General features: G+C 34.2%; 1 protein-coding gene across 4 annotated transcripts in view; it reads left to right on the forward strand.

Moving 5' to 3' along the window:
- Positions 1-25,849, forward strand: part of EXOC6B (exocyst complex component 6B) — a 722,789-nt gene that overhangs the window by 294,582 nt on the left and 402,358 nt on the right. For all 4 annotated transcript variants that reach the window (XM_081253931.1, XM_081253933.1, XM_081253934.1 and 1 more), the window contains exon 8: positions 8,274-8,342. In XM_081253931.1, the coding sequence (XP_081110057.1) occupies positions 8,274-8,342 (69 nt within the window). The remainder of the gene's footprint in view (positions 1-8,273; positions 8,343-25,849) is intronic.

Raw genomic sequence — 25,849 nt, forward strand, 5'->3', positions numbered from 1 at the left:
ACATTATTCTATAAAGAACTTTACTTTTCTCCCTTTCTTTTTTTTTGTGTGTCAGTGTTGTCACATATATTCTTTTTTATATACAAGGGTTATAGTCCATTCTTGTCTTTCATTTTGATTCTCCAGTTGTTCCAAATTTGGCTAGTGGGAGTCTCATCTATTGTCTTCATCAATTTTTGAGCACTTCCTTTTTTTTCTGGCACAAGATATTATTGGTCTACTCCAGGTTTTGCCCCAGCCCCCAGTATTAGCTATTTTGTCAAAGAGTTCTTGTTCCTTTTACTGGACAGTGATATTTAGAAACTGAGATGTGGGCATTAGGTATGCTCCTTTTGTGGACAGAGTTAAGAAATACACATGCTATATATACCAACATAGACATTTTTATAAATTGTGAGTTAAACCTGATGCTTCTAATTTAAACCTGATATCATAGTTCTTCCTCTTCTTCTATTCCATATTTGTGTCTCTGAGAATTCTGGTTCCCAGAGTATTAATATATTTACTCATTTACCTAATCATATAACACAAAATAGTTTCAGAATTTCTATGCATGTGTCACTAAAAGCAGTAAACTTACTAAGTTCAAGATTTCTTTGCAGTTCTTCTCATCTTACAATACAGTGGAGTTGTATAGTTCAGAGTATTTTGTTCAGATGTTTCTTGGCTATTTTATTTTCTCGTGTGTGATTGTTACCAAATTTATATATTCTTAGGTTCATTTGTTTCTTTTTGTGTTATTTTTGGGGTTCCCCATCCTTATTAATTTAATTTTTTTGACTATGTAAAATATGAACATGGTTCAAAAGGCAGAATTATGTAAGAAGATATGTTCAGTGAAATCCCATTTTCCTCTTTATCTCTCCCTTCCTGATCCTACTCACCCTTTGTAAGTAATCAGTATTATGAGTTTGTGTTTGTGGTGTGTGTACTTACCCTTTCTCATACCTTACACAACATTAATAGCATCATACATATATATTTTTTGTACTTTGTTTTTTCACTTGAAAATATATCCTGAAAATAGTAATTTTCATATCACTTCATAGAAATCATTCTCATTCTATTTTTATTGCCAAATTGTACTCTATTATTTGAATGAGCCATAGTTTATTCAGCCAGTTTCTTATATGTAGGCATTTAATGATTTCCAATCTTTTCCTATGAAAGTATAGTGTCTCTACTACATAGCTATTTGAATTAGCTTAACAAAATACTGACAAAATCAAGTACTGGCAGGGTGCCGAACAACTTAAATATTGCTGTGAAAATGCAAAATGGTACAGTCAGTTTGGAAAACAGCCTGTTAGTGTATTATAAAGTGAACATACACTTACCATATGACCCCAGGGGTCTCACTCCTAGGAATTTACCCATTATATTCACAAAATAACCTCTACCTGAATGTTTATAGCAACTTTATTCATGCATTGCCAGAAAGTAGAAGCAACCCAAGTGTCCTCCAGTGAGTGAAGGGATAAATGAACCGTGGTATATCCATAATTAGAGTATCACTCTGAAATAAAAAGAAGTGAACTATAGATACATGAAACAACATAAATGAATCTCAAATGTATTATGCTAAATGAAAGAAGGAAGATTCAAAGGCTACATATGGTATGAGTCTATTTATATGACATTCTTGAAAAGGCAAAACTCGAGGGACATAAAATGGATCAGTGTTTGTCAAGGGCTGAGCATTAGGGAACAATTTGACTACAAAGGGGCATGAGGGAAATTTTGGGGGTGGTGGAAACATTTTTTAAAATCTAGATTGTGATAGTGATTGCAGGACTATATGGATTTTTTTTAGAACATACAGAGTTGTTCACTAGAAAGGATGGATTTTACTGTATGTAAAACACCTTAAAACTTAAAAAAAGTTTCATAATAAACTCCAAAACCTGAGAATTGTTTTCCATGTAGTTGGAGATGTTTCTTCAGGGTAGGTTTCTAGATTGTTGATTCAAGGGGTAAATGCATATGTAGTTTTGTTAGATAATGTCACATTCTGCTCCATAGAGGTTGTAACATTTTCTATACCTCCACCCTACCAGCAATGTATGAGGTGCCTATTTTCTTATAGCTTCCTTAAGAGACCATTTTGTTAAGTTATTGAATTTTTCCAGTTGCATAAATGAGAAATGGTATAGTTTGAGTTTGCATTCCTTTTACCGTGGGTGAAATGTAGTATCTGATAAGTTTGAGGGCTATTTGTATCTTTTTTCCCCAATAAACTATCTGCTCATGTTTTTTGCTCATTTTTTTCTAATGATTTTGGGATTTTTTTCCCTTCAATTTTTATGATTTCCTTATATATTAGGGATATTAGTTCTTTATCTATAATATTATACTATTTTCTTCTACCTACTTTTGATCACCTTAACTTTTCCTTCTCTTAGAACTTTTATATTTAATACCATATTTGTGCTAAATTTCCTTTTTGCCTAATAGTTTAGAGTTTCTTAGCATATAGTAGACCATTGTTAAATAAAGACCAGTTGAATTTTTATTTCCTAAGTGTTCAGGTTCAAGCAGAGAATTCTTGAGGGACCCTCATTTAATTTTGGCCACAAGGTTTTTTGCAATGTCTCAGTAAGGAGAAATGCTGATATTTTTCCTGATTTCTTCTGTTTAGTGCAACTACTTGAGTAAATTAAGTGGTAATCTACTGAGGGATTTCTCAGGAAGGGTTATAATAATTTGTGAGAAGCTCAATAGAAAAATACTGTACTTTTTAGGATAGGGCTCTGGTCAGGGTATTCTTATATGTTTAAAAGCTTAGAAAATTTTTTATACTTTAGCCAATTCTAGTCACTTAGAATTCTGTGCCTTCTAGTTTGTGTGTCTGTGGTGTTTAGTCCAGCTTTATTAAAGCTTATGTCCAAATGAATTCTACCCTTCTTTTCTCTGAAATTTGGAAGTCAGGTAGTTCAGAAAAGTACACTGGTAAAAAATGTTTGACGGGTATTTCCTGGCTTCCAAACATAATATGGGCAGTCAAATTTGATCCTCTGAATTCAGAGACAATGCCCCTTTAGCTAATCATTTGTTGTTTTCTCCTTTGAGAAAAATGCCTGGTGCATTTTAATGACGTGAGATCCAACTAATTTTCGGAGATAGGCACCAAGTCCCTAGATTCATTTACCAATACCAAGAAACCAAAATACCAAAATACTGTTTTAAGTGGTAATCAAAAGTATTTTTAAGATGGAGAATGATTCAAATAATTAGTGAGAAACATATCTAAATTCCTTGCAAACTTCTATCATACTCTTTTTGGAAGATCCACCTACTTTAAAAGCGTTCGCAAGAGAAAAATAAATGGCCTGTGTGTGTGTGTGTGTGTGTGTCTGTATCTCCTCGGACAGCTGTGTGAACAACAGAACCAGAGCACCCTAATGCATTTCTGTTTTCATGTACTGTCTTTATCAGCAGCCTAGGTAAATCTCTCTTAGTACATTTGCTACTCTTCTTGAGTGGAAGGAGCCAAGCGATGGTTTCTTGTACTCTATTTCCCTTTTCTAATGATGTGCTTACCCAGTAGTAAAGCAGGTAGATTTACCAGGTTGTTACCTACAGGTCCACTAGTGAGCCTTTAAAGGTTGTGGAAAGAACTAACTTCTAACTCCTTTTTTTGGGAAAATAAATATTAAATGAGTGTATCTGTTAAAACTTGAATGTCATTATTTATTTTAAAATCAAAATCTCCTTTTTTAAAAAAAAATTAAAAACATTTTCCTTATCATATATGAGACGAACTTACCCACTAACCTTTCCATTCTCAGAAACTTCCTTTGACTTGAACTAAGATGTATTAGAAAAGAAGAAAAACATATAAAAATCAGATCCTGATGTTTTGCAAGAATTTTTGTAATCAGAAATACTCATGTTTCTTTTCTTCTTGACATCTAATATTCCTGTTTTTCCTCTGAACCTTTACATCTTCTCTAATGTATATTGTGTACAGAGGTTCAAAAGACTATTTTTTTCCGGGTGCTTTTCATTAATTCTATTTATAAATTTACTTTTCTTACTTTGCAGTGTCCTCTGTCTGGACTCTTTTTGCCATCTATTTAGTGGCATCATGTGATAGCTGGTGTATTGATGGATGTAATGCTATTTAACAGCAAATAGTCTATAGACAATAATTAGGGAGTATTTCTTTGACTGAAGCTGTTAATATTTATCATAGGAATATAAGGTTGAAACAGACAGATTAGCCATATATATTGGTATCTAACAGTACAAGATCTCTAGTGGGTATGTGAATGTTTAATTGTCGAACGTAGTTGTTGCCTCCATGACATCTGCCTATGGATGTTGTAGGACAGTCACCTGTAAATTCTTTTAACAGCTTATTATTATCTGTTATTTTAAAATATATCAAAATTCTTTTAATTTATATAATATTATAATGCACTCTCAGGCATAGATTTCTTAGGTACATAATCTAAAACTTTACCTACTATTTGCTCCTCCCTGAAAATAAAGAGGTTTGAGCTGGCAGAAGGTGCTCCATTCAGAAACTATATAGGGAATTAGGCAGCTGCTGTCCTTGGTGATGAAATCATTTCATGTGAATTCTTAAGGGAAACAACTAGTTAAAAAGGCAGGATAATCTTAAGTATATTGTTTGTGGCTACTCTTGGTATGAAGATAGATCTATCTGAACTAGAAAAATACAGACTCCAGTATCTTAATGTCTTGAGTTCCTGACTGCCATGCAGAGGAAATGTTTAACTATTTTAATCATGTTTCTGTATCTCAGAAAGAAAGCCCTTATGAGAGGAAATGACAACGTCCTACCACAAAGTTATCTCTTATCAGTTATAGTCTCAGTCGATAATGATTTGTCAAACTTGGACATGTGTAAAATGCAAGGGCTGTGTTATTTACTTTGGAAAGGAAAAATTAGATGAAGCTGATAAAGACGGAGTCATGGCTTTTGTTAGGAGACAGAAACCATTAGAGGCAGTCATTGTTAGCTTAGGAAAGTGTCCTTGGACCCCTCCCTCTGCCCCAGCTGAAACCTAAACCTGCTTGGATCATTCTTTGCAACCTGAAGGGAGGCAGGGGCAATGGAGGAGAAGAAGAATGAAGACAGCTCTGACAGAGATTTAGCATTTTTTAAATAGGGAGCAAAATGTGGACCTTGAAATAGGCTATTTATGTGAGTTAGGAAACATTGCCTTTTGTTCTAGTACTCCTTCCCCACTCCCATTTATTTAGGTTTTTGAAAGTTCATTTCTTATCCTTTCAAACATGTAGCATTCCTTCACGTACAGTGTACGTTGCTCTCCTCCTTCCACCTTCTGAAGATGTAAGTGATTCTTTTTCATTAGTGGAAGCAGAGAAAACACATCTAGCTCAAAGCAACATGAGTCAGTGCATGCTTTACATACCTTTCTTCTCACAGCACTCTTCTGGGTTCCTCACAGTGTTCCTAGTGTTCCTCACAGAAGGGAGCATGGAGGAAAAATGATTTCTAAACAGTAGGCTATTTGGAGGGTGGAAATAAAGTTTGCCCCATTCTGCTCCTTCTTGTCTAGATTTCTGTGTACCACTTTCAAAGCAAGAAAGCATGTGCTTAGGAGGACTTAACTGGATTATGATTTCAGAGGCTAAGAAATAGCAGAGCCAGTACTTACAGGTCAGAGTGCTTTAAACGGTTTGAAGCTGAATATGATGGTCAAGACAGCCTCATAGAGAATAGGTTTGATAAATATTTGGTGGAGATGACAGGAAAAGCCTTTGTCTCCTCTCTAATTATATTTATTTTTTATTTGGCCCAGATAAACCAGTCTTCTCAGAACATTAGTAAAGGGCCCCATTAGGTTATTTGTCACAGATTTCTGGGGAAACTGTCCCCTAATGTGGATGTTCATTCTGTAAGGATGGGTCTGACTTGTGAAAGGACCAAGGCTCTGTCTGAGCAATGGTTAGAAGCAGTTTCCTTTTGAATGAAACCATGGCTGTGAGTTCAAAGCAAAACAAAGTAAATAAACTGCATGAAGAAGAGCATATAAACAAAGTTGTGATAAAATTTGTTATTTAAAATTAGGTGAAGTTTTCTTAAACTTTTTAAAAGTATATATTTCTAAAAAATAACTTTATAATCGTTAATTCTAAATAAAGGGGAAAAGTTTCATTTTCTATACAGATCAAAAATATTTTTTTATGCATTTCTTTCTTGTCTTTTTTTATATGCACGTGTAATTTTTAGGTAATTTAAATACTATTATAAATATAATTTAATGGAAATTTTCTATTTTTTCTTCTTTTGAGATTGTTTTCCACTTAGCTCTAGTTTTCACTAGTAGGCTCTGGTTTTCTGGAAAAATAAAATAAATTTCCTTGAAATCTCCACTTCAAAGAGGAGCGACTGTAAAGGTGCTTTAATGTTGTGGTCATTTCAAATAAGAATGCCTGAAATGATCACCTGCTGCCTCTTTTTGTGTTAAGATGAAAATGAGTATCCATTGTACTCTTAAAGTTAGAAATTTTACATGCTTTTTAGTCATACTTTTCTTTACCTACATGGTGCCCATCTGTCCATAAAATGTTTTTCTCAGTAATTTGGCAATGCTCACTAACTTTTTCTTTTTCTTTTTTCTTTTTGGCCGCACCACGTGGCATGTGGGATCTTAGTTCCCCGACCAGGGATTGAACCCACGCCCCCTCCATTGGAAGCGTGGAGTCGTAACCACTGGACCACCAGGGAAGCCCAATGCTTACTAACTTTTCTAAATGCCTTTTTTTTTTTTAAGGGAAACTATGCTTTGGCCATGGTGTAGGATCTTAAGCACCTTATCATCTTTGGATTCACAAAAAGTTTGTTTTGAGTGCTTACAGAGTATATACTGTATAGAGTGAGGTTCCCAAACATAGAGATTTAATCTCTACTCTCATGGGTGCAAAGCAAATGAACAGATAGTCAATAAACTTGAACCAATGTATAGAGAGATGTGATGGTTTTGGAGGGAAAAGAAAGTAGGTATTGTACTGCTGAATTGCAGAATGAGTAGGTTTCATTAGGAACAGCATCTTGATGAAGAATCTGTTAGCTAAAGAAGATATGAGGCTTACTTTATGAAGTAAAGGAAACTGACCTTGTAATCATGAATCAGCCCAACCCAATTTAGATGTGCCTGCTGCCTATATTCTGATGAATGATACAGTTACTAGTGTTACAGTAAAAACTTTAGCTAGGTCTTTATTTTGACTACTGTATTTCTTTATGTAATTTTGTCTTTTCTTTTTTGTTTTATTTTGTTTAATATTTGCTTTCAGTGTTTCCTTTTATTCTTGTTAAATTTCTATGGGTCAACTGGTTAGTTTTTTTTTTTTTTCAGATGAGGATTTGAGGTCAAAGTAAAGTGTGACTTATTCATCATCAGGATTGTAACAAATCAGTTTTAGCACTGTGACTATACTGCAGTTCTCACCTGATGTTTTTTGTTTTACTTTCTCTTTCGATGTTTAGGATTAATTTGTATGCATTGTTCGTATTCCAATTTGTTGATATTACTCTAGGTTTGGTTTTCCATTCGTTATCTTACTTTTAAAAATATAGGGACTTCCCTGGTGGCGCAGTGGTTAAGACTCCGAGCTCCCAATGCAGGGGGCCCAGGTTTGTTCCCTGGCCAGGGAACTAGATCCCACATGTGTACTGCAACTAAGGAGCCGGGGAGCCATAACTAAGGACTCTGCGAACTACAACTAAGGAGCCCGCCGGCTGCAACTAAGACCTGGTGCAACTAACTAACTAACTAACTAACTAACTAAAATTAAAAAAAAAATCATCTCCCCCTCTTCCTGGCATAGTTCTGTATTTTGATTGCATGCTGACTTAAATATTCACTGATTCTTATGCCCTTCAGAAGTTGCCTGGCAGGCCATTCAAGTGGCAAATTTTGTTTTTGACCACTGAAACTTAGTTGTTTTATGTAGAGTACCATGTATCTAAGAAGACAAACTCAAGTTAACAAAGTCACATTTCCACCTTTTTCTTTTCCTTCTTTTTCCTGCAGCCTCCAAATGTGTCTCTAAAAGCAGATGCAGGACCAGTTAGTTACACCTGTTTCTGTTCTGTGTCCCAACCTTGGTGATATCCTCATTGCTTATTAATGCCATGGCTGAAATGCCAAAACTAGGTTTCTGGAAGCATACTTTATTTATTTTTTTTTTTAGCACTTGAGTATTAAAAATGAGTGCAGTTGCTCTTAATAGCCTTGTTTGAATATTTTATGACAATCTTGGTTGTTTTGCAGGTACCTGGGGCCCAAGATTTGGTTGATTTCTCTCCTGTTTATCGATGTCTACACATATATTCTGTCCTGGTGAGTCTTTATCTGGTTTTGCCTAATAAAAATCTATATTGAATTCAAAACTCTGCATTCTCATATTTGATAGTTTTTCTGTTTAGTATTAAGAGTAAGGAATAAGGAACTGTTACTTAAGAAGTATCAATTATTAAAAAAATAATTCTTTTCTTCTTGAATCTTTTATTTATGTTTGCCATGTGATATGCTATAGCTAGTAATGTTAATTTCTATCAGTCATCAACAAATTATTAGATTATACCTAGAAATAGTGACACAAATTCAGATTTCTATTCTTAATTTAATAATGTAGTTATTTGTATAACAATAGCCTATCTTTACATATTAAAATAATATTTGTAAAAACTGTTTGCTTTATCATTCCTGATAATTCTTCCTTTATCATATAACACATATGGGAAGAGGAACCTCTCTGGGGAGAAATATTATGGGTATTAATGGGATTCTAAGAAAGGCGCTTTCTCCTTCTTGGTAGTACACCTATATGCAGACACACAGATACATACAGTCAATAAAAAAATTAAACTATGAAGCGTAAGTATCATCAAAGACAAGTTGATGAGAGAAGTCCATTATCGATATATTTTATAGCAAAGTTCAGTGAAACTTCTATCATGTTGTTTTTAGTATATTTGAATATGTCTTATTGCCCAGTGTGTTATCCATTTTCTTTCCTTGTATATTTACCATAGTGTCACTTAGTCATTACTCCAGATGGTTTGGGTGGACGTTATGGCCTGAAGTATTTTTGGTGATCTCCAGTAGTTTGAGAAAAGAACTGATAGTTTCTTCTCCTCTCCTCTCCTTCCTCCTCCCACTTCTCCTTGCTCTCTGCTTCCCTCTTTCCCTCTCCCTCTTTTCTCACTCTCTATTCCTTCTCTCCATTTATCATTCTTGCTATATAAAAATGAAGCAAGATATAGATAAAATTGTATCAAGGCATCTAAAATAAGTCACAGTTTCTTTTCAATATCACGTACAGAGTGTTATAAAAATTATATACTTCTTAGTTTGTGACACACTCTTTTCATCATTTCATACAAGGCCCCTGTTATATTTTATTTTATCATGTTTTTTCCATTCATCCCATGTCCATAAGCCCGTTTGTCTCTCATCCCCAAGTATACTAACTCTAATATGTTTAATATATGATCATGATTGTGTTTGTGTCCTTGAAAAATATATAGTGACTTGTATATGTATTTGTTTTTAACTTATTCAGATAGTATTGTCTTATGGACCTAGTTCTATTTCTTATATCTTTTGCTTAGTGCTATTTTTAATATCTGTCCTCCTTATAGTCTGTATATCTAGTTCATTGCCTCCCACTTAAACGTGATAGTTAATTGATGGTTTGTATTTGCTGTATTTAATTATCTATTACTTTAGTGATAACACTTAAATTGCCTATAATATTCTGCTGTAACAAATAGTACCCTCTTATGGACTGGTGTGTAAGTTTCTATGTTTTCTATACCTAGGCATGAAATTCTTGGGTTATAAGGTATATGTATCAATACAATATTTAATTTCACCAATTTATAATTTCTGCTAACCTGGTGGATATTGATATCATTTTAATTTGCATTTCTCTGATTACTGGTAACATTATGCTTCTCTCTATAGACATACTAATCATTTAAGATTTTTCTTCTCTGAACAGCCTACTTTTGGTCTTTGTTCAGTTTTTTTTTAATTGGATTTCTTGTTTTTGTCTTTTCTGTTTGCCAGAAAGAGACATTTCAGAAATTCTTCCAATATTGTAGATAGTAACAGTTTAAGATATTACAGATATCTTTTTTCCAGTTTGCCACCAGATTCTAAACTATGTCTGTGTTATCTTTTGTGAAACAGAACTATTTGATTTTAATATAATCAAGTCAATCAGTATTAACCTTATAATCTGTACTTTTTGATTCTTGTTTTTAAAAAATCCCTCTCTCTTTCAAGGTCATAGAACATTCTTCTTCCATTACCTTTAACATTTTATCATTCACATTTTGATTTTGATCCATCTTGTTTTCACTGTTGTATGTATAGGTATGAGATAGGGGTCCAACTCAATTGTTTTCTATGTGATGAATTAAGTTTTATTAATCCCATCTATTAAATAATCTGCACATCACTCAGTAATTCCTGGTAGTACATCTGGCATACACTAAATATTCATATTTATGTGAATCTGTTTCTCAGCTCTATAGTTTGTTATATCTGGTTTTGTAATATATCTACATATATAGTAAAAGAAGTACCTTCCCATTTTTCCTCTTTTAAATTGCTTTCACTATTTATAGAACTTTATTTTTCCATATATATTTTATAGTCAGTTTGAGTTTATAAGAAAAAATTTCTTAGAATATTTGTTTGAATCAATTGAATTTATAGATAAGTTTTGGGAAGAAGTGACCACTTTATAATGGTAAGTTATCCCATTTGTGGAAGAATAAGATCTACTTTAAAGTTATTTCATTAAGATTTTTTTCTATGTTAATAGTCTTGGGCATTTTTTTTAAGTTAACAAGAAAATGCTTATAGTTTTTGTTGCTATTTTCTACTTTATTTTCTAATATTATTGCTGATATTGAGAAACACTGTTGATTTTTGTAAGTTAACCTACATCTGACAACCTGCTCAACTCTTTTGCTAGTTATTATAGTTTCTTTTTTTGGTTTATGATAGGTTTTCTGTATAGTTGATCATACTATATGCAGATATTGACTTTGTTTCTTTTCTTCCTAGCCATATATCTCTTTGTTCTTATTGTGCTGTTGTATTGACCAGGATCATCATTGCTTTGTTGTTTAGTAAAGTGATAGTGGACATCCTTCTCTGTTTTCTAATTTCAAAGAGAAAGTATCTAAAGTTTCTCCATTAACTTGATGTTTGCAATAGGATTTTGGTAAATATTCTTTATCTAGTTATTCCTAGACTTCTTGTAATTTTTTATAAAACCATAAATGAGTGCTGAATTTTATTGAATTTGTTTTCCAAATATACTGTATAATGCTATGGTTTTTATCCTTTAATTCATGAAGGTGATGGATTTCATTGATAGATATTTCTGATATTAAACAATCCTTGCATTCCTTAGATAAATCCAACTTGATGAGGATGTATTACTGCCTTTTTTTAACACCCTGTGGAATTCAACTGCTTTTTGTTTATTTATTTCATTTTTAATCTTTTTTGTGTTTCTGTTTATGACCAGTTTTCTTTTCTTCTAACTCTTTTCTTTTTTGCATTGTCTTTATGTGGTTTGTAAGTCAGTGTTATTTTAACCTCATTAGAATTGTTGAACATTCTTCCCTTTTTTCTATTTTATAAAATGATTTGTATAAGATAGAAGTTATCTGTTTATTGAAAGTTGAGTAGAAATCACATATGCAGTAATACGCATTTTTCCTTTGCCACGTACTTCCCTCTCCTTTCTCCCTTATTATCTTGCTTCCATGCTCCATGATTTTGTTTAGTCTCTTCAATAGTATGTATGGTTAAAGAACCATATTTGCTCATATAAAGTTTTATAAGCCTCATAATTGCAAAATCAAGTGAATATTTCCTCTCAAATAGTGTAAAGTCTTGAAAATGGGTAGTTTGTTTAGTTTAATGCTATATCCTCAGTACTTACAACAGTACTTAGTGTGGGTACTCAATAAATATTAGTTGAATGAATAGATAAATAAGTGGTACCTAAAGATGGATAAGTCAAGGACTTATGCTTTTACAAAACTATAATATATCAGGAAAGAAGTTACAACCTTTGAATGACTATAATATGACAGCACTATATCATCACTGTGTGTATGCTAGTTTTTTAAGCTTTATTAAGATTTAACGATATAGAAAATATAACAAATTTTCCTCAAGTGAGAACTCTAGTAGTGATTCATAAGAGTACTGAGGTAATTTATTTGCACACTAATGGTGTTAAGCAAGTCACCCAAACCTTAGCTTTCTCATGTATAAAATGCAATAATAATTACCACTTAGTGCAGTTATAGATATTGTATGAACGGTGCCTATCTCTGGCACATAGTTGGCATTTAATATATGGAGTTAATATGGCAAAAATTATGTGTCTCTGATGCAGTCACTAGACATGTTATTGGTATTTTTCAAAGTATATGACAAAGTGTAGACATGTTGATAGAGGTTGTAGTTTCTGCTATCAACATGCAAAGTTTATCAATTATTTAAAATTCACACATTCTTAAATATACAAAACCTATATAATCTTAAATTGTGAGGACAAAACAGGGAGACCTTAAACTGCCCACTTCAAAATAAATTCTATACACTGGTATTCAATAATATTGAAATATTTATTGTTCATAATTTTAAAGCATTGTTTACATGGCAGAAACAGGCCTCTTCCCCCAATCATAATGTTTCTTGAGTTTTGAAGAAACACCCTATCTCAACTAGGGTGATAAGAACTCAGCTCTATTTTTTCTGGAATACATGTTTATTTTTTAGATGTCTCTGTTCCATTCCTATAGGGAATTTAAGTAAGAACTCAAATATCTCATTTGCTAAAGCGAGGGCCACAGCATGTATAACTTCTAGGGTTGACTTTTCACAGCTTTTTGGGGGCAGTAATTTATCACTCTTCTGTATTTGTTTCCCCATTCTCAAATCACTGATTTGTATTACTGTATAATGAAAGATAGCTCCTCATAATATTAATGACAAAGATATTTAATATACATATTCATAACAAATGTTTTCTTATTTCCTGATGTACTTAATATTAACATTAGGCTTTAAGAAGAGATTTAGGAATAGAGAAATGAGGACTGAGGAGAAAGTAATTTTTCTCTCTCTCATTCCTTTCTATTCCTATACTTGTCTCTACTTCTTTACTCTTCATTCTCTCATCAGCCCAGGATATTTATCTTCTGTTCATACCACTACCCTGAATCTGTATCTTACTGGACTTTTCAGCTGCTTTTGACTTTGTTGACAGTTTACCACTTAAAACTCTTAATCCCTTCCTTTTTTCTCAATAACATATCCAGATCTCCAAATCTTGCAAATGTTACCTCTTAAATGTAGTTCTACTTCATCCTCCCCTATCCTAAAATGATTGCCCTACTGCAGATTTTCATCAGGATTATTGAAAACAGTCTTCTAAATGTTCTCCCTACCTTGTATCATAACCCCCTCACTCACTTCTCACTGTAGTGTTAATAATCTATCTATCACACAAATCTGACCAATGTTGTCTGCTTAAAATGCTCTAATTGGTCATCCGTGGAGTAAAATATAGAAGTATAGAAGAAGATACAGCATATGGAAGTACATATCCATGTCTGGTCTGCCATATTTCCTGCTGCTTACCACCTTGCTTTAATGATACTGAACTTCTTCCAGTTCTTTGAATGTACCATGTTATTTCATGCATCTCATCCTTTTTTCATGTTAGTCCTTCTGCCTGAATTACTATTCCCATTTCTATTTTACTGATTCATATTTATTTCCTGTTTATGTCCTCTAGCAAATTTTCCTGATGTTTCACTTTGAGCACAGTGGACCCTCTTCTTCTTTGCACTATTATAGGACTCAGTACATATTTACATTAGTGCTTACTGTATTATATCATTGTATTCTAAATAGGCATTCTTTTTCCTCAATAGACTATAAGCTTTTTTAGGGCAGGTACCATATTTTATTCATTTTTTTTAGTCCTAGCACTTTGCACTTAGAATTAGTAGTATATAATACTAAATAAATGTTTGTTTTTTATTTTGAAAGATAGCTACCCTCCTTTTGACCTGCAAATGAATCCAGCATTCTAGTCTCAGTCAGTGTTATACAATATCAGAGCTGGGACTTATACAAGGGAAAACAGTTCTATTGGTGTCCAACGGAAGGATCATAACAGAAGTAACAAAAAGTTCTAATATTTGTCATTTACAATAGTGTTTATCTGAACTTTTGGCCTGGAGGATAACAAGGCACACTTTGAATAAACATGGCAATATTTATTATTTTTAGTGAAACCGACCTTCCATTCACCCCCCTTTTATGGCTGTGCTGCTTATAAATTCCCAAAGGATTATTTGAAAAATCCTACTTATATCTGCCAGCCTTATCAGTAGGGCAGGAGTTCACGTATTGTAACAGGAGGTCAGATTTCGGTCATGGTCTTATAGATGGGGCCAAGCACCTGTAAATTCTTCCTTTGGTGACTAAAGTGAAGTACAATATCAAACAGGCTGTGAGACTTTTCTAGGAAGTGCTGAACTTTGGCAGGAAGGGCAAACTTTGGCAGAAGGAGGGGAGGGAAGAAAGTGAACAAGGGTCAGATAGTGGTTAATTGAGACTTGGTCCTTGATGTAGTAATGCAAATGGAAGTGTGCAGGGCAAAGGTAGGTGTGTTTTATAGAATTGTTTTAAACAACTTATACTGTTTAAATCCTCCTGTACAGTTTGGAAATGGGCAGGTAAGGGACAGGATATGAAGCATTTTACAGTCATTAAAGATAATTTTTTTAGGAAGGGAGAAAATAACATAAAGTAAAAATTTTACTGGAAGGGGAATGATGAATAATAATGATCTGAAGTTCTTGTACATAGTGTGGTTGTAGTTAAAAAGACAGATGGACTATCTGTCTAATGAAGACAGAAACCGGTGTGTCTTACAGATTTTTAAAAAACTCTATCCAGTGATGTCAGCCATGTTTATGGGCTCCAAGCCTCGAACTCCAGTCAATTTGGACAAAGATTTGTATGTACTTTAAGCTTCTCTATTTACTATAACATTTTTCTGACTTTTCTCCAAATTTGCTGCTCACTCACCCTTCTGTCACTGAAAGGTTGTATATACGTCCCCTAACAAGGATCTTGGGTATCATTAAGAGATTGGGGGAGCAAACCTGTAAGTATAACTGTACCCCTAGTTTGTGCCTTATTTATGATCTTCTTGTGGTATATTGTTGTTAATGATCATCTGCTCATTAACAATTAAAAAAAATTCCCAGATTAAAAAATGTTGACAAATGTACACCTTTGATTTATGTACTTTTCTGCATGTGTGTTATACTATAATGGAAAGTTTACTTTAAAGATTTCTGACATCTTGGGTCTAGGGGTAGCTATTATAGCAATATATGGATTTTTTCTTAGTAGGCAGCAACCCCTCAGTATTACATAAATCATCAGAACCTTAGTTTTATCTAATTCTCCTTCAGTCACTAAAGGACACTGTAAAACAGCCTAAGATATAAGGAAAGAAGAATGTTGTTGTTCAGTGAATTCATTATTATAAAGACAATATAATACTGCAAGTACAGTATTTCTTTTAAACTTTCTTCAGCAAGAGGCCTCTGAGAATTAGATGAGAGCTGTGAACCCTTTCCGCAGACAAAATGCACGTATATACATGCACCTGATATTTTGCTTAGAATTTCAGAGGCTTCCCTAACTCCTGAATCTTATCCATAGGCCTAGAAAGAATTCCTCCTCTAAAGGGAACTACAAGCTAAATTAGGTTTCAGGTATCTACTGTCTATAGACCTATGCCCCAGAATAGTTTACCCCATTCCATTTGAGTATCCCCTTTTATAAGCCTCCTAGGGACTCCCTACCACCTTGTCTTTTTCTTAGATTTGGAAACCTTGGGAAAATCTAAATTTAAAAGCCCATTTCAAAGTGACCTTATTTCTTTGTCATAAATCTTTATTCCCTGGGACCATTATATATGGGCAAGCTGGTGACCTGTTTTTCTGGTAAGAGTAAGTTAGCCTCAGCATCTAAACTAATAGTTTTGTCCCCTGAATTCTTCTACTTAGAAGGGTTCAGAGCAGAGATTTAGAAATAATTATGAGAACTGGAGTCAGTAGTTTATCTCCCCAAATATAACTAACTGTGTTAAATTTCAGAATATTTTACCTCTTACTTGCATTTAATAATATCTCTTTTTAAGTACTTGGCTATAATTAGGAGAGGTGAATAAGCAGAAGAGTTAGAATTTACCCACAATTTCTTTACAGTCCTTCATGATTATTGTTGAGGAAGGGGATGGGGAAGTTTGGGTGGGCAGTAATATTCCTGGAACATGTTTCTCCCTTTATAATCTGATATAATCCCTTTGCGATCTATTGGTATGATCTGTACTGTCAGCTGGGAGAATTTACAAAATCCATCGTCATTAACTACAGATATAGCAAGGAAAGGAGTTGGAGTGTGGAAAAAGGAAAAGATATTAGCAGTTCTAAGTGGCATGAGTTTTCTGAGGTGTTAAGGGAATTACTTAATGAAATTACTTAAAGAACTTTGTGGTAACAATTGGCTATTATATAAAAGTACTTGGGGAATAAATATTTGAAGAGCCTAAGACAATATTGAAGTTTTCAATTAAAGAAAAATGATTAGTTTTGGCATTCTCAAGGTTAAACTTCAAGATCCTTTTGAGTAGTGGTAGTTGTTTCTTATGCATGTATTTATAATAATATTTTCTTGGATTTTATATAGTGCTTTGTCCAGCAGTCTCATAGTGCTATACAAATTTGACTGCATTAAATGAGGAAAACATCTTACTTGGTAGAGACTAGCCTCAGTCCAAAATAGTTCTTTTATTGCTACCAGAGGTAAGGTTTTAGGATTCTTATTTCTGTACTTTTATCAAAAAGCACTTTAGCTCTTTAATAACCAAGTAAATTTAGTAGCAAGAATTGGAACATAGACTTAAAGCAAATCTGAAGAATTGGGTGTATTTTTGATGGTCAGATTTTTTGTTGTTGTTATTGATTTAAAAAAATGAGACCCCCTTTAAAAAAACAGCAGAACATCTCGGCTACATCTTGATTTTAAGATAGTTGATTGGCGAATGAAAAAAAGATATTCATACATCAACTTCACATAGCTTTTGACAATGCTTCTCACAGACCATTGATCTGGCGGTGAATGCTAATAAATAAATAGAGCTCTGACTGATTTTTTTTTTTCTTTTTTCGGTACGCGGGCCTCTCACTGTTGTGGCCTCTCCCCTTGCGGAGCACAGGCTCCAGACGCGCAGGCTCAGCGGCCACAGCTCACGGGCCCAGCCGCTCCGCGGCACGTGGGTTCCTCCCGGACCGAGGCACGAACCCGTGTCCCCTGCATCGGCAGGCGGACCCTCAACCACTGCGCCACCAGGGAAGCCCCTGACTGATTTTTTTAGTGTTCATTAGAATTGTACTTTTACCATAACCTAGTTGTGTTTTTAAAGCTATCCTGATTCTACTTTAAACAGAGACTATTGAATTTTATTAATTTATATAACTGTAGTAAAAATCCATTATTTAAACTCTTTCAGTTTTTTACAAAGACACTTGAATGAACATTTAAATTTTGGTTTGGGTGTAAATACAAGTGGGATCACTTACTACTCCAATGGTAGAAGTTAAGACAAATGAATAGGGCCTATATGCAAAATTCTCGATGCTTAGAGTTTGTGAATAAGGTGTTTTGTTTTTTCCCCTTATTTGACATTTTCAAACATGGTGGTACAGAGAGAGGGAAACATCATTTGATTTTGCTGGTCACATGAAATTGGAAATTTTGGATATGGAATTTCAGCATTGCCAGAGGCAGATAGCTTAATGATCTAGGTCTCCTTAAAGTTGTTTCTGGAGCTGTATTTCTGGGGAATACCACTTTCATCAGTTGATCTGTTTTTTTCTGTTTGAAAAAAAAGGAGCGGAGCCCTACTTCAAATGTCATTGAAGCTGTGTGTACTTTATTTCTGTCTTGAGTTTTTTACAGTTCACACTAGTATATTCAAGTATATTCTGAGAAGATCTGCAAAAAATGAACGTTATATTTTATTCAAGCAAGCATTTCCTAATACAGTGAAAGATGTAAAGATGATCAGAATGTTTCCTGATCATCAAACTTTTTGATGATCAAAAAGTTTATAATTTAATGGATCTAGAGAAAATCTCCTTTGTAAGAGACTCTGAAGAGGCCTGTTTTTTTTTTTTTTTTAATCTATCATGTTTATTTTGGAGATACGAAAAGAAAGATTGAACTTTTAATCAAAAAGCCTTCCTGAGAACCGTAATTTGAAATGAGTAGGTACTATTTTCAGATCTTTATGCTGTTAGAACAGAGCTAGAAGCTTTCCTGATTGTTTCCATGGTGACCTTGAGTACTTCTGAGCAATAAGAATGTATTTTAAGTATTTTCTTTAGAGATATATATTTTTTTAATGTGGAAAGTTTTGCCCTGAAGTATTTGGTGACTCCTAGTACATCTTTGACACTTAACAGATTGTCTCATCACTCTCCTGCCATATCTCACTGCCTCCTAGTTTTACTGACCTACCAGTGCCTGGTGAGGTTAGATAGGCATAAACATAGATCATAGAGAAAAGCTGAGAGTGAGATACTTTGTGCACTGCATTGATAAGGACACAGGAAAAGCCATTTATAGTGATAACTTTCCTGTAGTATGGGCTAATGGGCCCTGGTTTGTAGTAGGTGTAATCTAACTTTTTATAATTGTCATATTGCTCTTTTAACCTGGTGACCTTATTACCCGTGGGCATATATATCATTTGGCTTTGAATAAAACAAGAGGCAAAAAAAAGTGATTAAATTTTTTTTTTTCTAAACATGCTTGCATTTGTTTTTCAAAATGCTTACTTTGGGAACATTGAGCTTCTCAAGTGTGCTTACTTTTTTTTTAAACAAGAATATCTCACTTAAACAGCTTTAGATACCACAGTAATATAACTATTTTTTAAGCCCTGACAAAATGAACAATAAATAATTAACTTTCCGTATAATGCCCAGTAATCTTCCTAAACACAGTTTAAATCATGTCAAAACTGTGCTTTAAATACTTTAATTTCTAACTGTTCTCAGAATAAAGTAAACTTCTTAACTTGGTCTATATAGTTTTTTCCATATTGTATCCTTGGCTTATCTCTCTTACCTCCTTCCTAGTTGCTCCTTTCCTCCTTCCTGCTCATAGTCTGTGCTCCAGATATACAGCCCCAGTGTTCTTTCATAATGATGCCTTTGCAAGGCAGTTCTTTCCTGAAACATACTTCATATTTTCTTTCTTTCTTTTGATGTTTCTTCCTATTAATTATGCCAAATTTCTTCATTGCTATGATCTCTGGATTTGGCATTTACAGTCTTCTCTCCCTCATCTCATATATCCATCCAGATCTCTTACATCTTTTTCTTCCTTTTCCTTTCTTTCTTGGTTGTGACTGCCAGGATTTTTGTTTGTTTTCAGTTTTTAAATTTAAAATTTTAGGGTTTTTTTTTTGTTTCTTTCTCTAAAATGCCTTCTATACTAGGTACTTAGTTTAATACATTGCCCCAGTAGTTTTGGATGTTTGTGGGGGACATAAATAACTGTTGCCGGAACCTTGTGATCTAAGTAAAAGGGCATGTAGGGAAGGAATTTCCTTTTGTTTTATAGGGGAAATTTGGTCATTCATTTATGTAAGCTGCATGTGCCGAAATGATCTTCTAATCAGAAACAAATACTGGAGCTTGTGTTTTTCTGTGGTTGGTTGTAGCAGGTGTAATGAAGAGTTTGTTTTTAATGTATGACTGTAAATGATTTATTTTAAATTGTGGGGGATTTGAAAAGCTGAGTTTGAAACTGAAGTAGATTCTCTAACTTTTTCTGATTCCAAAACTCAGACCACAATCTTGAGGTGAAGTAGTGTAGGACTTTTACACTGGAGTAGAAACTCAAACTCTTTGCCTCTCCACACCTCAGAGTTTCTCAGGGAATGTAGGCAGAATTCATTTTAGTTCCTTTCTTCAGAGTCTTTAACTAGAGTTCCTGGAAATCTCAGAGTACTGTGTCATTCCCACCTCATAGAAGGAGCTTAACAAATAATTGTGGAATGAATGAATGAACAAATGAATTGTCAAAATACCTCAAGAAAATACAGTAAAAAATAGAGACCAATAAAAGGACTATAAAATATTCCATAGTCTAAGAAGATTTAGTTGTTTTGATTGAGATTAATATAGTTAATTGATTTATTATATAGAGTGTTATTATTTAAGATTTGGGATTTCTTCTTGCCCTGAAACAAAGTACAAGATGTGTTAACATATTTTTTTAGATGTGAAGAATGAGGTCATATATGATGTTTAATGGTGATGTTTGTAGCAGTTCAGATTGTATTTGGTTACGTGTAACTAAAACCCAACTATAATGGTTTAAATGAATACAGAGGTTTTTTTTTTAATCAATCAATCAATCAATCAATCAATCAATTATTTATTTATTTATTTATGGCCACTTTGGGTCTTCGTTGCTGCACGTGGGCTTTCTCCAGTTGTGGCAAGTAGGGGCTACTCTTCGTTGCGGTGTGCGGGCTTCTCACTGCAGTGGCTTCTCTTGTTGTGGAGCACCGGCTCTAGGCTCGCAGGCTTCAGTAGTTGTGGCACGTGGGCTCAGTAGTTTTGGCTCGCGGGCTCTAGAGCGCAGGCTCAGTAGTTGTGGCACATGGGCCTAGTTGCTCTGCAGCATGTGGGATCTTCCTGGACCAGGGCTTGAACCTGTGTCCCCTGCATTGGCAGGCGGATTCTTAACCACTGCACCACCAGGGAAGCCCAGAGTTTCTTTATATATGACAAGAAGTCCAGATGTAGGCAGTTCAGTGTTGGTATGGTGGCTGCACAGTGTCATCAAAGACTTAGGTTCTTTTAGTTGTTCCAGTCCTCCTTCTTTAGCATGTAGTTAATTTGTCTTCATTTTTTCAAGGTGGATCATTTTCATATTTCAGAAAGAAAGCAGGTGGGAAGGCCAAAGTGCAAAAGCTGCATTCCATCTGTGTCTATTTCTGTTGTCAGGAAAATAGTAGCTTCAATCAAAAAATAAAAGGTTTTGTAAAAATGTTGAATTCTTTTGTAATTTAAAAAACTAAATTAAAAGCCTATTGATTTCTAGTCAACATGATGTTTTTTTAAAAATTTTAAAAAAATTTAAAAGATAAGCTTGAATCTAGATCTTGATCTACATACATTACTTAACTTCTCATAGCTTCAATTTCCCCATTTAAAAATGCAAATAATAGTGTTTATCTCACAGTGTTTCTGTGAGAATGAAATGAAAGAGTATATGTAAAAACACCTGGCATACTAGCTAAATCTTAAAGAAATATTTCTCCTTCTAACTTGTACATGTTCTGCTCACCATCCCCCATCACCAAATTTTTATATTATAAAAAGGACTTTTAAATAATGCAATGCAGAAGGAGTAAGGGACTAGGAACTAGACTAATGCATGTGTAGACATACATATGCATATATAAGAAACAATACAAGAAAACCTGTACAGTTCCTCCCACAGCCCATCCCCATTTAATGTTACATTTATAAAAATTCTAATCTAGAGGTTAAAGGCCATGATATATTAGGGAGAGAAAGGCCTTTGTATATCCTTTCTTTTAGTCATCTCTTTTCACAGAAGGGGAAACCTTGGCCTAGGGCAGTTAAATTACTCACCTAAAGTCACCTAGTGGTAAATAGCAGAATTGGAACTAAAAATTCTCTGTCTTGTGTTCTTTACTCCATCAGTTTTCATTATCATTAAAGCAGTTAAATTTATCATACTTTGTGTGATGTCCTATTCTAAGCACTTAAAAGTGTTAAGTTAATCAGTATATGATATTGTACCCAAATATGGTATAGAATAGATATATGAACTTTATAAACCTAATTAACCCATGGTTTTTCTTATTCCACTACAGTAATGGACTAGACCTGGTTTCCTGTCAGTAATGATTGCAAATAGGGATGGAGGTGGGAAAGCTTTCTACAATATATTTATTAGTCTATCTTAAAAAGAAAAAAACCTTTTCTTTTTCAGCATTGCCTTTGGTATATACTTTAACAGTTCTGTACTCAGTTTTTATGTGACTGTGTTTGTCAAAATTCTTACTCTGGTTGTCCAGAACCATCTTATGGGAAGGCCTGATGACCATAGTTGTTGTAAGGAAAAGAACAGGATTTTCCTTTCTTAGTAAGGTCAGTTACTTTTCGTCCATAAAGATGGTCTGTATGCTTCCCAGTTTTTTTTTTTTTTTTTTTTTTGTAATATAAAAAGTTGCCATTGAAACCGGTATCTATAATAGAGTGAATAGTCCACACCAGACCACAGTTGGCTGCAACTGGTTTTGGGCTTAAGCTATCAACAGCAACTACTTGTGAGTTTTTTTAAGCTATTATTCAGGTTTTTGGGAAGGCCTTGAGGACACTTACCCTAAGTTTTAGTTGTATTTGGCCTATTGTCTTTCTAGATTTTCCTACATTATTCAGAAATTTACAAGCATAATTTCTTCCACAATAAAGTATAGTTGGGCTTCAAAATCTTAATGGAAAATAGAAAAATAGGAAAATTTGTGAGTATGGGTATTTTCATTGGGGAAAAAAGTAGAAAACCATGAATCTATACTAGTAGTAAACAGGTATATAAATAAATGAACGATTACATATATACATTAAGTGCATACATAAATAGAGAAGAGGGCTGTGATCTTACTCATAGTAGGGTGTTACATGTCGACTTTTGGGAGACAATTATGGGTGTCTTGTACTTCTCTACATCTTGTGAGCAGAGGCACTGACTTTGTTCTGTACCATCTTTTCAAGAATGTATAGTCAGTGGCTTTATAAGGTAGGGATAATGTCTTTCACCAGAGGAAAAAGCAGGTGTGCTTCCATGTCTGGAAGATTGAGATACTGTTTATCTATGGAATAAAGATATTTTGATTCTCTACACTCAGGGTTCCTCACCTTTAGAGCAAACCACTGTGTGTGCAGGTGTCACCTGGACTCCTTTACATTGCCATGTGGAAATTGGGACTCTGGGAATTGGTGCAAGTATAAATGCTGTTGATACTAGTAATAAAGTCTTTTGTCTCCGATCTGGGGATCCAGGGGTTTTTTTTGCCTTCTGCTAGCATCCATGAAACTGTGGCATGCTAATTTGTTGGCTTGCAAGTGGGTAAAATCTCAGACTCTTTATCGTTCTTCATTTTGCAGTCATTATAATAAAGACATATTCAGGCAGGAATCATCAATAGATACTACATCTAGTGGTGAAATTGGTAAGAAGTAGTTTATTTGTGTGGTCTTAAATTGTCTTCCCAAGATTGCCTATTAAAAACAAGACAAAAATTGTAACTGGACACCATCTTTACCAGGTGATCAAAATTAACATCACAATTGAGGATCACTGTGTGCCTCTGAATGAGAAGCCCTGAGAGGGATATGGCATTACTTATGTACTATTCTGACCTGGAGTGTATAACCTGAATCTAATTTATGAGGAAACATAACAGAAACTTAAACTGAGGAGCATTCTATTATGAAAGAAAGAAAGAGTTGGAGGGAGGGAAGGAATATTTTTCAAAAATATCAGTCATAAAAGATAAAGACATGCTGAGAAACTCTTTCAGACTAAAGGAAGCTAAAGAGGCATGAACTAACTAAATGTCCTAGACCTTGGATTGGCAAACATTTTCTCAAAAGGGACTGACAGTAAATATTTTAGGTGTTGAGGCCCATAGGGTCTCTGTCACAACCACTCAAGTTTACTGTTACAGCTCAAAAGCAGCCAAGACACAATATGTAAGTGAGTGAGAGTGGCTGTATTCTAATAAAACTTTATTTGCATAACAGGTAATGAGATTTGACCCATGGGCCATGGTTTTACTGACCCCTGCCCCAGATTGAATCTTGTGCTTGAGGGAAAACATGCTATAAAGAACCTTTTTGGGTCCTTTGACAAAATTAGAACATGGACAGTAGATTAGGAAAATGTTATATTTTCCAAAATTGATAAATATTCTATTGTTAGAAATTATTCTTATTCTCAGGAAATACACAATGAAGTATTTTAGGAGTAAAGAGATCTGCTGTATATTATATACTTTCAAATGGCTAAGGAAAAAAATATATGTAGAAAGACCACATGATAAAGGATATGGAGCAAAATATTAACAGTAGGTGAATCTGGGTAGAGTATATGTGTTTTTTTATACTATTCTTACAATTTTTCTGTAAATCGAAATTATTGCCAAATAAAATGTTAAAAGAGTATATGTGTTTATATATGTGAACTTATATGCATGCACATAGCCTATAGGGAGAGAAAAACATAAAAGATTTGGTAGCTTCTTTATGCTCTCTTGATAGATACCTAAAAAGAGAAATTAACCAAAACATGAATTGAAAATGAAAATCTGTGGTTGATGTAACAAGGGAAGCCAGCAGACATCATCCTTGGCCTGATCTGAATGCACTTAGTTACCAAGCGGCTGTAGTCTAGGGGCCAGAGGCTTTAGTGTGGTCTGAAAATGATGGTGGGAGCCACATTTTCCAGACTGTGAAACACAGGTTACCTTGTTTAGTCAGCACAGTTTAGGTCAAATGTGGTTATGAAAAACAGATGAATTCTGGTGATCAAGTTGTACTTTGACAAATATTCCATTGTTTGAACATGCAGTAATTTCTGAAAAATGTGAAGCAGCCTGGACTGCAGAGATTGAGTTCTCTCTTCTCAACTCCCTTGCCTGCTCACAAAGGTCTTGTCATCATGGGGAGTAAAAATAACAGGGCAGAAGAAGTATGTTAGATACCACCCCCCCTTTTTTTCCTTTTCTTTGCTTTACTGGTAAATCAAGCAGTTTTGGGCAGGCTGTTTTGTCAGCTGGAGGTCTTGCCCTACTCTGGGCTTTGGGGACAGCTTTTGTGCTTCAGTTTTATGGATAGTGGTGTGTTCTAGTGATTATGGATAGTGGTGTGTTCTAGTGAATTAGATACTTTGAGTTTATCCCATTAATAGGAAAATGGTATTTGAGGTTTAGTGAGACACTGTTATATTTCACTGGCTTCTCTGGTCATGATCTGGGAGTCATTATTTCATTCAGTGTCTTCCCCTAGCTCAAGAGGCTTATCTATAGAGCTCGGTTCCTATAACTTAAGAACTATAATGATAGCATAACAGGCCAGAGATGCTTGATGCAGAGGACTCCACATAGAATCAAGTCCTCTTTGATGGCTTATTTTTCCATTTATATGCTTGTGTTGTACTTTTTTTGTTGCTTCAGGGTTTTGTCTCACTTTACTCACTTCGTTCACTTAACCATTTAACAAATATTTATTGCATACTTACTGTATTCAGAGCACATGATCCAACCTTTTGCCTTTGGGTAGGATTTTCATTTTGGGTGATTTAGACTTGTGCTGTTCAATATGGTAGCCACCAGCCACATGTGGCTGTTGAGCACTTGAAACAATGGATAGTCTGAATCAGATATACGTATAAGATATACGTATATATGTATATATAGGTCAGATTTCAAAGACTTAGTACAAAAGAAGTGCAAAATATTTTATTAATAATTTTTATATTGATTACATATTGAGATGATATTTTAGATATATTGGGTTTAGTATATTATTAAATATTAATTATAATATATATCAATAAATTATTAAATTTTATATCACCCTTTTTTACTGTGGCTTATAGAAAAT

The sequence above is a fragment of the Mesoplodon bidens genome (assembly GCF_964165515.1).
Source record: "Mesoplodon bidens genome assembly, chromosome: 14".
Lineage (NCBI taxonomy): Eukaryota > Metazoa > Chordata > Mammalia > Artiodactyla > Ziphiidae > Mesoplodon > Mesoplodon bidens.